General features: G+C 31.4%; 1 protein-coding gene and 1 long non-coding RNA gene across 2 annotated transcripts in view; one reads left to right on the plus strand and one right to left on the minus strand.

Annotated features, from left to right (window-relative positions):
• LOC127727208 (nischarin-like) overlaps positions 1–13,283 on the minus strand; it is a 31,086-nt gene that overhangs the window by 15,988 nt on the left and 1,815 nt on the right. The window contains exons 2-7 of the mRNA XM_052234681.1: positions 11,738–11,821; positions 8,070–8,252; positions 7,411–7,459; positions 6,603–6,698; positions 3,288–3,355; positions 2,508–2,603 (exon numbers count right to left, since the gene is read on the minus strand). Of these exons, the coding sequence (XP_052090641.1) occupies positions 2,508–2,603; positions 3,288–3,355; positions 6,603–6,698; positions 7,411–7,459; positions 8,070–8,252; positions 11,738–11,821 (576 nt within the window). The remainder of the gene's footprint in view (positions 1–2,507; positions 2,604–3,287; positions 3,356–6,602; positions 6,699–7,410; positions 7,460–8,069; positions 8,253–11,737; positions 11,822–13,283) is intronic.
• On the plus strand, positions 87–10,759 carry LOC127727224 (uncharacterized). The gene is made up of 2 exons (XR_007993825.1): positions 87–226; positions 10,515–10,759. It is a non-coding gene; the product is annotated as an uncharacterized LOC127727224 (long non-coding RNA).

Raw genomic sequence — 13,283 nt, forward strand, 5'->3', positions numbered from 1 at the left:
ATTATCAATTGAAAACATGCTTATTGTTCTTAAGGTAAGTATAAAACATACTGTGATAGTTTATTTTTCTAATATATATTCCTTATTATAAACTACCACTGTAATGATCTTTTAATCTCCATTAATATGGTCATTTCAGTATCATCAATCTTACTCATCATTGCTTATTTATGAAAATAGTTTTCAATAAATTGCTTGTCGAGCGCAGCTGGATACGACCGCAGTGGTCCAACTCTGAACAGTTGGGGCAAAATTGGACGCAATATTCGCGCTTGATACAGGTCTGAATTTGGATTGTAATTAAATATTTGACACATAAAAGGTTTCTGACACAGAATAACTGTAGTCAAAGAACTTGGAATTGGTTATATGATTTGAATTTATATTCAATTTTTTGCTTTTGTGCAATACACTTTGCTGTTGCGAATTGACCCCCCATCCCCCCACAAAAAAAAATAAAAAATTTACCCCCCCTTTTTTTTTTGCTTTTGTGCAATACACTGTGCTGTTGTGTATTACTCCTCCCCCCCCCCCCCCCCCCCCCCCTCCCCCCCTTTTTTTTTGCAAAAAAAATAATATTTGAAGAATTTTTCTTTTTAATTTCTGAAATCTGAAATGAGAAAAAATTGACCCACCACAATTTCTTTTTACCCCCCCCCCCCCCCCCACATTTTCCCCCCAAAAAAATTCTTTCCCTCAAGATATGGTCATAATCTCAATTCAAATTTCCAATGGAGTTTGCAACCATAATTACCCATTTAAATTTACCATAGTCCTAACTTAATCTATTTTTAAATAGAAATTAAAATATGGTGTCAAATCTTTCATATGGATTTTTTTGTAAAAAAAAAAAAAGATGCAACATTTGCAGATATTTTTACTGGTCTTCCTTTATAAATATGCATTTCTTTAAACATAATTTAAAAGCAGTGTAAGGGAGGTAATCAAAACGTTGTATTTGGATTACCTCCCTTACACTGCTTTTAAATTGTCTTAATTGTTCATTAACCATTACTTTCTACATAACTTAAAAGCAGTGTAAGGGAGGTAATTCAAATGATGTATTTGAATTACCTCCCTTACATGGCTTTAAATTATTTTTTGTACTAAAGTTTTCGTCCATTAACCAGGACACCCTTGTTTTTCCCCCTTTTTTGCCCCTTATTCCTAAACGGTTTGAGCCATAACCCCCCAAAGCAAATCATAACCATCCCTTTGTGGTATGGAAACTAGTGGTATAATTTCAGAGAGATTCATACACTGTTCCACAAGTTATTGTCTGGAAACTAGAAAAATGCTTATTTTTGGCCCCTTTTTGGCCCCTAATTCCTTAACTATTGGTACCATAACCCCCAAAATCAATCCCAATCTTCCTTTTGTGGTATTGAACCTTATGGTAAAATTTCATGGAGATCCATTCACTTAAACTAAAGTAATTGTGCGAAAACCAATGTGTCCCTGGACGACAATGACGACGCCATTGCATACCAATATACGACCGCAAAATATAAAAACATAACATCATTTTAACTGAACTCCAAACAGAAAGAAAATAACATTCTAGCTATCGCATGGTATAATATTTATGTCAATGTATTATGCTGCTAATTAAATCATTATCACAAAACTGTAATATTTGTAAGTGCTTTAATGTGTGATGAGATTTCCATTTTGTTATATAATTACATATATATATATATATATATTAGGTTGATTTTCTAGGCACTTTATATATATATATATATATATATATATATATTAAATTTAAAGTTAAGATCCATTTATTACATCTTGTGATCCGTTTATTTGGCAATCGCCAATGGCAGTCAGCAGGATTTAAGAACATTTGTTGTTCGACCTGTTAGTCAAATGCGTTTTGTTAAAATATACTTTTTCACTTTTTTGGTCTTTTGGAAAATGTTGTTTGTGCTGTATTTAGACCCCTCTAACAAGAAATTTGTTTTGCATGCACACGTATAAAAATTGCGGTTTTTATCCAACGCAATCATAGGTTTGAACGTTGTTTTCAATTTAGACTTGTATATATATATATATATATATAAGAAAAATAATATAAGATAATGACGGTTTCAATTCATCACTTTTACTAGCGCTTTCACTGCTTTCACAGATCTTCACATCACTTTTACTAGCGCTTTCACTGCTTTCACAGATCTTCAGGTATTACCTGAAGATCTGTGAAAGCAGTGAAAGCGCTAGTAAAAGTGATGAATTGAAACCGTCATTATCTTATATTATTTTTCTTATATGTTACCAGCATACGGATTCTATTTGACTTTTCTTTATATATATATATATAAGTATCCTGGATTTTGATTGATTGAGAGCTAGTGTGTTTTTCATGCATTTTCTTAAGACAATCTATTTGTCCTGTAGGTACACAAAATTCCTGTGACTATTGCATTGAATAAATAAATAAAAAAAAAACATCATCATAAATCATCATCATAAATCATCTCATCATAAATCATCATCATAAATCATACTTCTAAACATTCCAATGACTTGTACAAAGTCAAATCAAACTTTAGCTTTGCCATGAGTATATTACTGGTTCCTACTTTGTGTTGTTGACCTTTGACCTTAAAATATATATAAACAATATCAATAAGAATAAGAATATCTATTGAATCCTATTAAAGGGCCAGTTTCCGAGCATATACATATATATATATATAATATTAATTATACAGTTATTTTTAAGATATATTACGTTAAAAATAAATGAATAAATAACTATACTCCATACCAGATATCAATATGATAAACCGTTTAAAGTTATTGCAAAAATTTCCAAACATAATTCCCTTAAAAAATTTAAATCAGAATGAAATTTCACCCTTTGATAATGATTTTCTCATTCATTCAACTTTTAATGAACAAAATAATTGGGTCATGTATCTTGCCTAATCAAAAAGATATTGTTTTGTCAGTCCATTATAGTTTTCAAGATATTAAGCAAAAATTAAAAAGGCGTTAAAATTGTTATTTCAAGGGCAACAACTCCTTTAAGGAGTTGATTGACAATCTCATTCATATTAAATTGTTTACAAAATTAATTGTTGCAAATTGTTTTCCATATTTCTTATAATTTTCATGAAAAATACACCCCTAATTTACTGAAATAAATTAAACTCTAAAATCTGTACATCTTTTCAAGCACAAAGAAGATCCAAAATATCATATGAAGAGTGAATTCCATGTAGTACTTCAGAACATTATAAATATTGCACAGTTACAGTCACTATACATACTACTATACTAACATGTAAACATTTAACTCTGGTTATAAAATCCAAAATATGTCCTATGTCTTTCTTTGTATCTCCACTATCTGTAAAACATATGTTGGTAATAAAATATCCATTTTTCCTATCACAAATCTCTAATTTTCTATCACAAATATTCATGTTTTCTATCACAAATATCCATGTTTTCTAACATTTTCTGTGGTTCAATACAAATACAGCTGATGGTCTATACAGTAAAGTTAGTGAAATCATAAAGATAATTCATAAACCTGTAAATGATCAATGGCCAGGCCTCAAAAGAAAAATTAATTCACATTGAATATTAATTCAAAACATCAATTCACATGTATATTTAAAAAAAAAATACATACTTTTTAAAAAGAAATCTAAATGCCAAGCTAATCATTTTAATCTAAATTAATATTTTTTTTTAGCTTGCAGTGTTTTAAAGTATTAAAAGAACTGTATCTGGTATTAAGAAAGATGTCTTTTAATTCAATGAAGTTAGCTACATTAATTCTGTGACATTAGTAATAGTACACCAGTGAGTTGTCAATATCAGACATACAGGTAGTCGTTATCTGTATATGCAAATCCCTAAATAGAACTGTCACAATTATTTGCCTGAAAAATCTTCAATAATTTTCCTTTAATATAACTAGAGCCTCTAAAGTGCCTGTGTCGCTCACCTTGGTCTATGTGCATATTCAACAAAGGACACTCTCCAACATTATAGACGAGAATAGAATTCATGACAAAAATCTGTTTTGTTGATTTTGTATTGCTGATCATTTAACCTGTTTAGTTTCTATCTTCTTTAATTTTTGCTCAAAACACAATAGAGGATTAAAAATTAAGCACAATCACTTCTATAAAGAGTGACAGTTTACTAACTATATGAGCAAAATTTAATTGTTAGTAGATCTATACTTGATGCTCATTTTTGTGATTCAAAGTGTATATTTATCTATTATAATTTTTATCATATAAGGCAAAATGCAAAAAAAAAATGGTGAAAATTGTCATTAATGGGCAATAACTCTAATAAGGAATCATAGGACGATTTTCTCTATATTGTCTTAACTGTAGTCCATGACTTGCTGATCATTTTTGCTTGTTTAAGTTTGTATCTATCTATTATAATTTTTAAGATATAAGGCAAAAACGCAAAAAATCGTAAAATTGTCATCAAAGGGCAATAACTCTAATAAGGCGTCGACTGACGATTTCGAAAATGCAGACTTATTTGTAGAAATTGTCTTGCTGGTCATTTTTGTAATTTCAAGTTTCTCTCTATCTATTATAGTTTTCAAGATAATAGGCAAAAATTTAAAAAAAAGGTAAAGTTTGTCATTTAAGGGCAATAACTCATCAAAGAAATCGTCTGACAGTTTTGAAGTATATGGACAATTGGTAGAGCTCAACATTCTGAACATTTCTGCCATTGTCAGATTTTCTCTATACAAGTTTTCAAAATATTAGACAAACTTGCATTTTACCCCTATGTTCTATTTTTAGCCATGGTGGCCATGTTGGTTGGCAGGCAGGGTCATCGGACACATTTTTTAAACTAGATACCCTAGTAATGATTTTGGCCAAGTCTGGTTTAACTTTGCCCAGTAGTTTCAGAGGAGAAAATTTTTGTAAAAGATTACAAAAATTTACGAAAAATTGTGAAAAATTGACTTAAAAGGGCAATAACTCCTTAAGGGTCAATTGACAATTTTGTAGATCTTACTTTGCAGAACATTTTTGCTGTTACAGTTTATCTCAATCTATAATAATATTGAAGATAATAACCAAAAACTGCAAAATTTTCTTAAAATTACCAATTCAGGGGCAGCAACCCAACAATGGGTTGTGTGATTTGTCTGAAAATACAGGGCAGATAGATCTTGACCTGATGAACAATTTTACCCCCATGTCAGATTTGCACTTAATGCTTTGGTTTCAGAGATATAAGCCAAAACCTACATTTTACCCCCATGTTCTATTTTTAGCCATGGTGGCCATCTTGGGTGGCGGGTGGGATCATCGGACACATTTTTTAAACTATATACCTTAATGATGATAGTGGCCAAGTTTGGTTAAATTTGGCCCAGTAGTTTCAGAGAAGAAGATTTTTGTAAAAGTTAACAGACGACGACTGACAACGACGACGGACGCCAAGTGATGAGAAAAGCTCACTTGGCTCTTTGGGCCAGGTGAGCTAAAAAATAGTAACTTTATATCATGGCTGAAGGAAGGTGAATTGTGTTTGTTTTTGGGAGGAAGGATTTCTGAGTGAAAAACACCAATTGAATCTTTCTATGGATTTTATAGTACATGTATAAACAAAATGACCAATTGAAGAATTTTTCAGTTTTTAACTGACATTTGTTGTACCACAATCCTATATAATTCTTCAGTTTCAATCTTGGCAATGGCAGCGTTCTATGCAATTAGTTTGAGATCATTAACTATACTGACGACTATGTTATATTTTTGTAACAGTAATTTATTTAATGGTTCAGTTGCTAACTCCAATACAATTTCTAATGTATATAGTCTAGGGAAGATTAACAGCCAAGGTGGATCTGATTTACCCTGAAGAGAATAGGTTTGTGATATGACCATGTGCTCCACATGATTTCAATAGCTCACAGTAATTTTTCAAGTAAAAAGAAACTTTTTTAATTTGCTCACACTAAAAACACTCTAAATTCTATTATTTGGTAGTTTGGACAGAATAAAACACAAAATAAAAAGAATCAGATTAAATGCAAGTAATAGTTAAATAAGTGCAAAAGCAGTGTTTTCACAAACAACTAGCACTACAAAAACATACCTTGAACTAAAATATAAAAAAGATATATTAAACTACTTATTTTTTTCTGTGCCCTTGTTTTATAATTATGTACTATGATCCTATCAACAGTAAATTTATTCTTTCAAAACTTTTATCATAAAATTTGGTTAATACTAATGCTATGATTTTTATCAAAAAGATCTGTTTTGAAATTACCTGTATTAATTTATTAGTCTGCATAAATGGTCTTGTTTCAAATAAAATTAAAGTGATATTACTGTGAATTCATTATTATTCGTTGGATACCAATTTATTTAATTAATTAATTTGTGGATTTCGTGGGTATAAATTAACCACGAAATTAAATGTCCAATGAAGTACAAACTTTCTATAGGTCTGTATGGAGAATTTAGCTAAACCATGAAATCAAATATTCATGAAAATATAATTTTTCCTCAATGCACGAAAATTGGTACCCACGAAAAATAAATAAATCCACAGTATTTGACAACAGTTTAACTGTATGAACTGTATATATTTACCACATGTAGGCTCTGGTAACTTGAGTCTTTCTGTCAAACAATGTAACTGTAATGGTGTAACTGAATAAACCTCCTTCAACTGGAGAAGTACATCACCTGAAGAACAAAATATAACTTAGGATGGAATAACAAAATATAACTTAGGATGGAATAACAAAATATAACTTAGGATGGAATAACAAAATATAACTTAGGATGGAATAACAAAATATAACTTAGGATGGAATAACAAAATATAACTTAAAATTGAATAACAAAATATTACATAGGATTAAATCACAAAATATAACTTAAAATTGAATAATAAAATATAACTTAAGTTTAAAGAACAAAATATTACATAGGATTAAATCACAAAATAAAACTTACAACTGAATAACAAAATATAACTTAGGATGTACATGTACTAACAAAAAAATAACTTATGATGTAATAACAAAATATAACTTTAAAAGATGGAATAACAAAATATAAATTAGGATGATAACAAAAATTAACTTCGAATTTAATAACAAAATACATGTGCATAGGACACCATGCCCCACTCGCACTATCCTATGTTCATGTTGAGTGAACCATGAAATAGGGTCCAAAATCGTAATTTGTCATATAATTTAAAAAGATAACCCCAAATTAACTTGTGCATTAAATTTCAAGATGTGGTATGACTGCCAAAGAGACAAACTATCCACTAAAGATCAAATGACAAAGGATGTAACCATTTTGCTCAATTCTCAAAAGTTTATTCTTAAGTTCAATGGTCTCTTGTTTAACATTAACATTTCTTTACATAAAGGTAAGATCTTACCTTTGTTGTACAGATCTTCTGCCATAGTCTGTGTAATGCCATGAATTTCCTGCTCAGTACAGAAAAGATGTTTCACATGATTTAACTTGCTAGTAAAATCCAAATTAACTAAATATTCACATTCAAAACATAAATTTTATATACTGTAATAGATTAATTCTGAATCTTTAGACAATTCTTATCAGATATTTCATTACAACTAATTATTTCATAAACAGAGGTCCTTTGACTCAATTTTGAAAGGGAACCATATATATCATTTCAAATTGGCCTTTAAATGGCCACCAATTTCTATTTTTAAAATAAAAGCTGCTTAATAACAGAAAAATTATCAATATTTGTCTCCCTCTTTTATTTTATTTTCTAAGCTGCATATGTCATTTTGGTTCATCAGTCAGAATATCAGATTTATTTCTAAAAAAATATTGTCACCTAATTTTGTATCAACTATCCCAATCATTTTAAGTGAGAAAGTTTTGGAACAAGTTAATGGATAAAGAATTATGAGTGATGGTAAAAGATCCATACATATTATTCATTGGAATAAACATTTATGCTAGTATGCCTGGCTTGACATTAATGTGTTTGTAAAGAAAGAAAACACTTACATACTTATGAAACTTACATAGTTATGAAACTTACATACTTATGAAACTTACATAGTTATGAAACTCCAAAAAGGCAGCCAAGGGTGGTGCAATTTTGTTTGTCATGTAAAATAATACTGTCTGTAGGTAGATCTCTAACTCAGTTTGTCTCTTCTTGATAAAACTCTCATTCTGGTTTCCAAACAACTTTTTGGGTGGAAGCAGAGTCTTATCTATTTTGCATTGTGAAACAAGCTGAAACAGTTAAAACTTTATATATACACATACACATGTTACACTCTTTCATATAAATACATATATATATATTTGAAAAATAAATAAATGGGGAATGTGTCCATGCATATCATATAAAGTTATAAAGGGACATAACTGAAGAACTGTAAAAGTGACGCTACCCAAATTTGTACTTGATCTGAGTTTTGTGGTAATAAGTATTGTGTATAAGTCAAACTTGATCTGTATTTTGTGGTACATTTTTTTGTAATAAGCATTGTGTATAAGTTTCATAACATATGGTTGAGGCTAACTTAGGTTAGAGAACGGAAACGAAAAAATTCAGCGATTTTTCCATTTGTAAACGGGCATAACTCTAGAACGGTAAAAGTGACACCACCAAAATTCAAACTTGATCTGTATATTGTGGTAGTAAGCATTGTGTTACTGTGTATAAGTTTCATAACTATTGGTTAAGGCAAACTAAAGTAAGAGAACGGAAACGAAAAATTCAGCAATTTTTCCATTTGAAAAGGGGCATAACTCTAGAACGGTTAAAGACGCCACCAAAATTCAAACTTGATCCGTGTTTTGTGGTAATAAGCATTGTGTATAAGTTTCATAAAATTTGATTGAGGCAAACTTAAGTTAGAGAACGGAAACCAACTTTGGGACGTACGGACGGACGGACGTACATACAAGGGTAAAACTTAATGCCCCCTCCGCTACGGCGGGGGCATAAAAACGAAAAAAAAACAAAGAATTACATGGAAACAATTGGCATGTAATTTGAAAAGTTTATTTATTGAAAATGCAGAGGGGTGTATTTTTTTGCTTTCTATGGCAGAAGGGAAGGGGTAAGGGCAACAAGGATGGGCCACCCTTCTACTTTGGGCAAGCAGGGACACTGCTGACTGTATAGGGCACTCAAGAGTAGGCAGATAAATGCACTATATAGGCAGGTGCCCTTTATAAAGATGCTGTTGATGATCATTTGTTTTAGTTATTGTAAATGCTTACATTTTTTCGTACATTCATCCTGCTATATACTGCAATGAATTCATGTGTTTGTATGTTTAATAAATATTTAATACAAGATACATAAATTATTTTTTGTATTGTCACTTATCATCCCAACATCAACATTGTTGAAAAATATTGAATAATACGATATTGGTGTGAGTTTGAAGGGACAATTTATTTGGTGTATATCAACCCTCTTCCTATACAAATATATCCATATTGGAGTGAGGTTCATGAACATTCATTTACAAATCAAATGTGATATACATAGTACATGGCACAAAATGTCTTCTGTTCCCACAAGAAGTCACTGATTTGGGTATGTTTGACAGTAGTTATCCGTCAATCAGCAGTGTCATCTGTATGTCCATTGTACAATTACTGTGGATTCATTTATTTTCGTGGGTACCAATTTTTGTGGATTGAGGAAAACTAGCATTTTCGTGGATATTTGAAATCGTGTTTTTGCAAAAGTCTGCTTATACTCCTATGGAAAATTTGCAGTTCGTTGAACATGGAAATTGTGGTCCCCGGGTAACCAAGAAATCCACGAAAATTGGTATCCAACGAATAATAATGAATCCACAGTATGTGGTTCATTTTTCAGTGTAAACCTTTTGATCTGTTGATATTCAAGTTCTGTTAACGACCATACTTTATTTTGATCAGAGTTTCAATCTGGACTATTGAAGTTAGCAGTTACAGCTGACTGACTGTCTAACCCCGCAAAAAGTTAACACTTTACAATTCATCAGAGCTGCTCGTTTTCAACAGGTTTTCAGTTCATTGTGCCACTTAAAATGGTGCCCTCTGCCCATGTTAGGCAGTGCCTGCTATAATATGAAGGACAATTATATAGGAAAATATGTTGGTCGAGGGAGGGGGGGTTCAGGACTGACAGTTATAAGCAGGTGCTTGTTTTATGGAGCTACCTATTAGACCAAGTTTGACTGTATATAAAAATTTCCAAAAGAGACTATCAGCATGAATGTAATCAACTATAGGTCAATGTACAGCCTTCAACAATGAGCAAAACACATATTGTATAGTAAATATATGTTACTCAGTCTTTAGTTTTCTATGTTGTGTTTTGTAGACTCTTTTTTGGAATTTTTTTTTGCCACAGCTTGTTGACAGTGTCAATTTATCTTCAAGAGCTTGAATATCCCTTTGGTTTCTTCCCCCTTTTTTTAGCCATGCAAATTCACAGAAAATTAAAATAAATTGCTTCACTGAGCGCAGCTGGATAGGACCGCAGAGGTCCAACCCTGAACAGTTGGGGCAAAAATGGACACAATATTCGCGCTTGATACAGGTCTGAATTTGGATTGTAATTCAATATTTGACACATAATAGGTTTCTGACACAGAATAACTGTAGTCAAAGAACTTAGAATTGGTTATATGATTTGAATTTATATTCAATTTTTTGCTTTTGTGCAATACACTATGCTGTTGCGAATTGACCTCCCCCCTCCCCTTTTAAAAAAAAAAAAAAAATTTGAAGGATTTTCTTTTTGATTTCTGAAATCTTGAGGAGAAAAAATTGCCCCCCCCCCCCCCCACCACAATTTTTTTTACCCCCCCCCCCCCCCCCTCCCCCAATTTTTTTTTAACCTCCCCCCACCCCCTTTTTCCATAATAAAATTCTTTCCCTCAGTCAAGGTCATAATATCAATTCAAATTTCCAATGGAGTTTGCAACCATAATAACCCATTAAAATACATCATAAAAGTCTTAAAATAGAAAATGACACACATAATCATAGCTAAAATTAATTAACAATAATCAGTATTTTCAAAATTATTAAAAATGAATTGACAGCTAATCAAGACAATACAAAAATTCTTTATACATAATTCAAAAGCAGTGTAAGGGAGGTAATTCAAAATTGTGTTTGAATTACCTCCCTTACACTGTAATTTGTACTTAAGTAATTGTCCATTAACCAGGACACCCTTGTTTTTTCTCATTTTTTTGCCTCTTATTCCTAAACAGTTTGAGCCATAACCCCCAAAGCTAATCCTAACCATCCCTTTGTGGTATTGAAACTTGTGGTATAATTTCAGAGAGATCCATACACTGTCATTGTTCCACAAGTTATTGTCATGAAACTAGAAAAATGCTTATTTGGGCCCCTTTTTGGCCCTTAATTCCTAAACTGTTGGGACCATAACCCCCAAAATCAATCCCAACCTTCCTTTTGTGGTTATAAACCTTATGTTTAAATTTCATAGATTTATATTTACTAATACTAAAGTTATTGTCCAGAAACCAAATGTCTTTTGAAGACGACGACGACGACATACCAATATACGACCTCTAAATTTTTTGCGGTCGTATAAAAATGTTTTACTTTTTATTTCATCTTCAAAATCAAAGCTTTCAGAACATTTACCTATGATGCCATTTAATTAATGCATGTCATAAGGCAAGTATATCAACTTTGGAATTATTAAATTTCACTATAAAGTGTATCCAAACCTTTTCATGGAGTTCATAGAAATCACTGTATCTGTGCTTGACTGTCCATGTATAGGTACCAACCGTAACCTCTATCAAATACTCCTGAAATAAACACAAACTATCATGATTTAAAGAAGATGTCTTATAATAAACATGATAAACACAAATTTGAAGATTAAAGGTGATCAAATGAATGCAAACTATCATGATAAGAGGTGATGAAATGAATGCAAACTATCTAGATGAAAGGTGATCAAATGAAAACATATTTGTTTAGGGGCCAGCTGAAGGACGCCTCCGGGTGCGGGAGTTTCTCGCTGCATTGAAGACCCATTGGTGGCCTTCGGCTGTTGTCTGCTCTATAGTCGGGTTGTTGTCTCTTTGACACATTCCCCATTTCCATTCTCAATTTTATAAACTATCATGATCATAGGTAATCAAATCAACACAAACTACAATATATCATGATTAAAGGTGATCAAACGAACACTAACTATTATGATTAAAGGTGATCAAATGAACACTAAGTATTAACGATTAAAGGTGATCAAACAAGCACAAACTTTCATGATTAAAGGTGATCAAATGAGCACAAACTATTATGATAAAAGGTGATCAGATGAACACCAACTATCATGATAAGAGGTGATGAAATGAATGCAAACTATCTAGATCAAAGGTGATCAAATGAACACCAACTATCATGATTAAAGGTGATCAAATGAACACCAACTATCATGATTAAAGGTGATCAAATGAACACCAACTATCATGATTAAATGTGATCAAATGATTACAAACTATCATGATAAAAGGTGATCAAATGAACACAAACTATCATGATTAAAGGTGATCAAATGAACACCAACTATCATGATTAAAGGTGATCAAATGAACACCAACTATCATGATTAAATGTGATCAAATGATTACAAACTATCATGATAAAAGGTGATCAAATGAACACAAACTATCATGATTAAAGGTGATCAAATGAACAACAACTATCATGATTAAAGGTGATCAAATGAGCACAAACTTTCATGATTAAAGGTGATCAAATGAACACCAACTATCATGATTAAAGGTGATCAAATGAACACAAACTATCATGATTAAAGGTGATCAAATGAACACAAACTATCATGATTAAAGGTGATCAAATGAACACCAACTATCATGATTAAAGGTGATCAAATGAACACCAACTATCATGATTAAATGTGATCAAATGATTACAAACTATCATGATAAAAGGTGATCAAATGAACACCAACTATCATGATAAAAGGTGATCAAATGAACACTTACTATCATGATAAAAGGTGATCAAATGAATCCATTTGTAAAGGGGCATAACTCTAGAACGGTAAAAGTGACACCACCAAAATTCAAACTTGATCTGTGTTTTGTGGTAATACACACATGTATCTACAAAATTTCCTTTAAAATTACCAATTTAGTGGCTGCAACCCAACAATGGGTTATTCGGTCGTCTGAAAATTTCAGGGCTGATAGATCTTGACTTTTGAACATTTTTACTCCTGTCAGATTTGCTCTAAAT

The sequence above is a fragment of the Mytilus californianus genome, unplaced genomic scaffold (genome assembly GCF_021869535.1).
Source record: "Mytilus californianus isolate M0D057914Y unplaced genomic scaffold, xbMytCali1.0.p SCAF_19, whole genome shotgun sequence".
Classification (NCBI taxonomy): domain Eukaryota; kingdom Metazoa; phylum Mollusca; class Bivalvia; order Mytilida; family Mytilidae; genus Mytilus; species Mytilus californianus.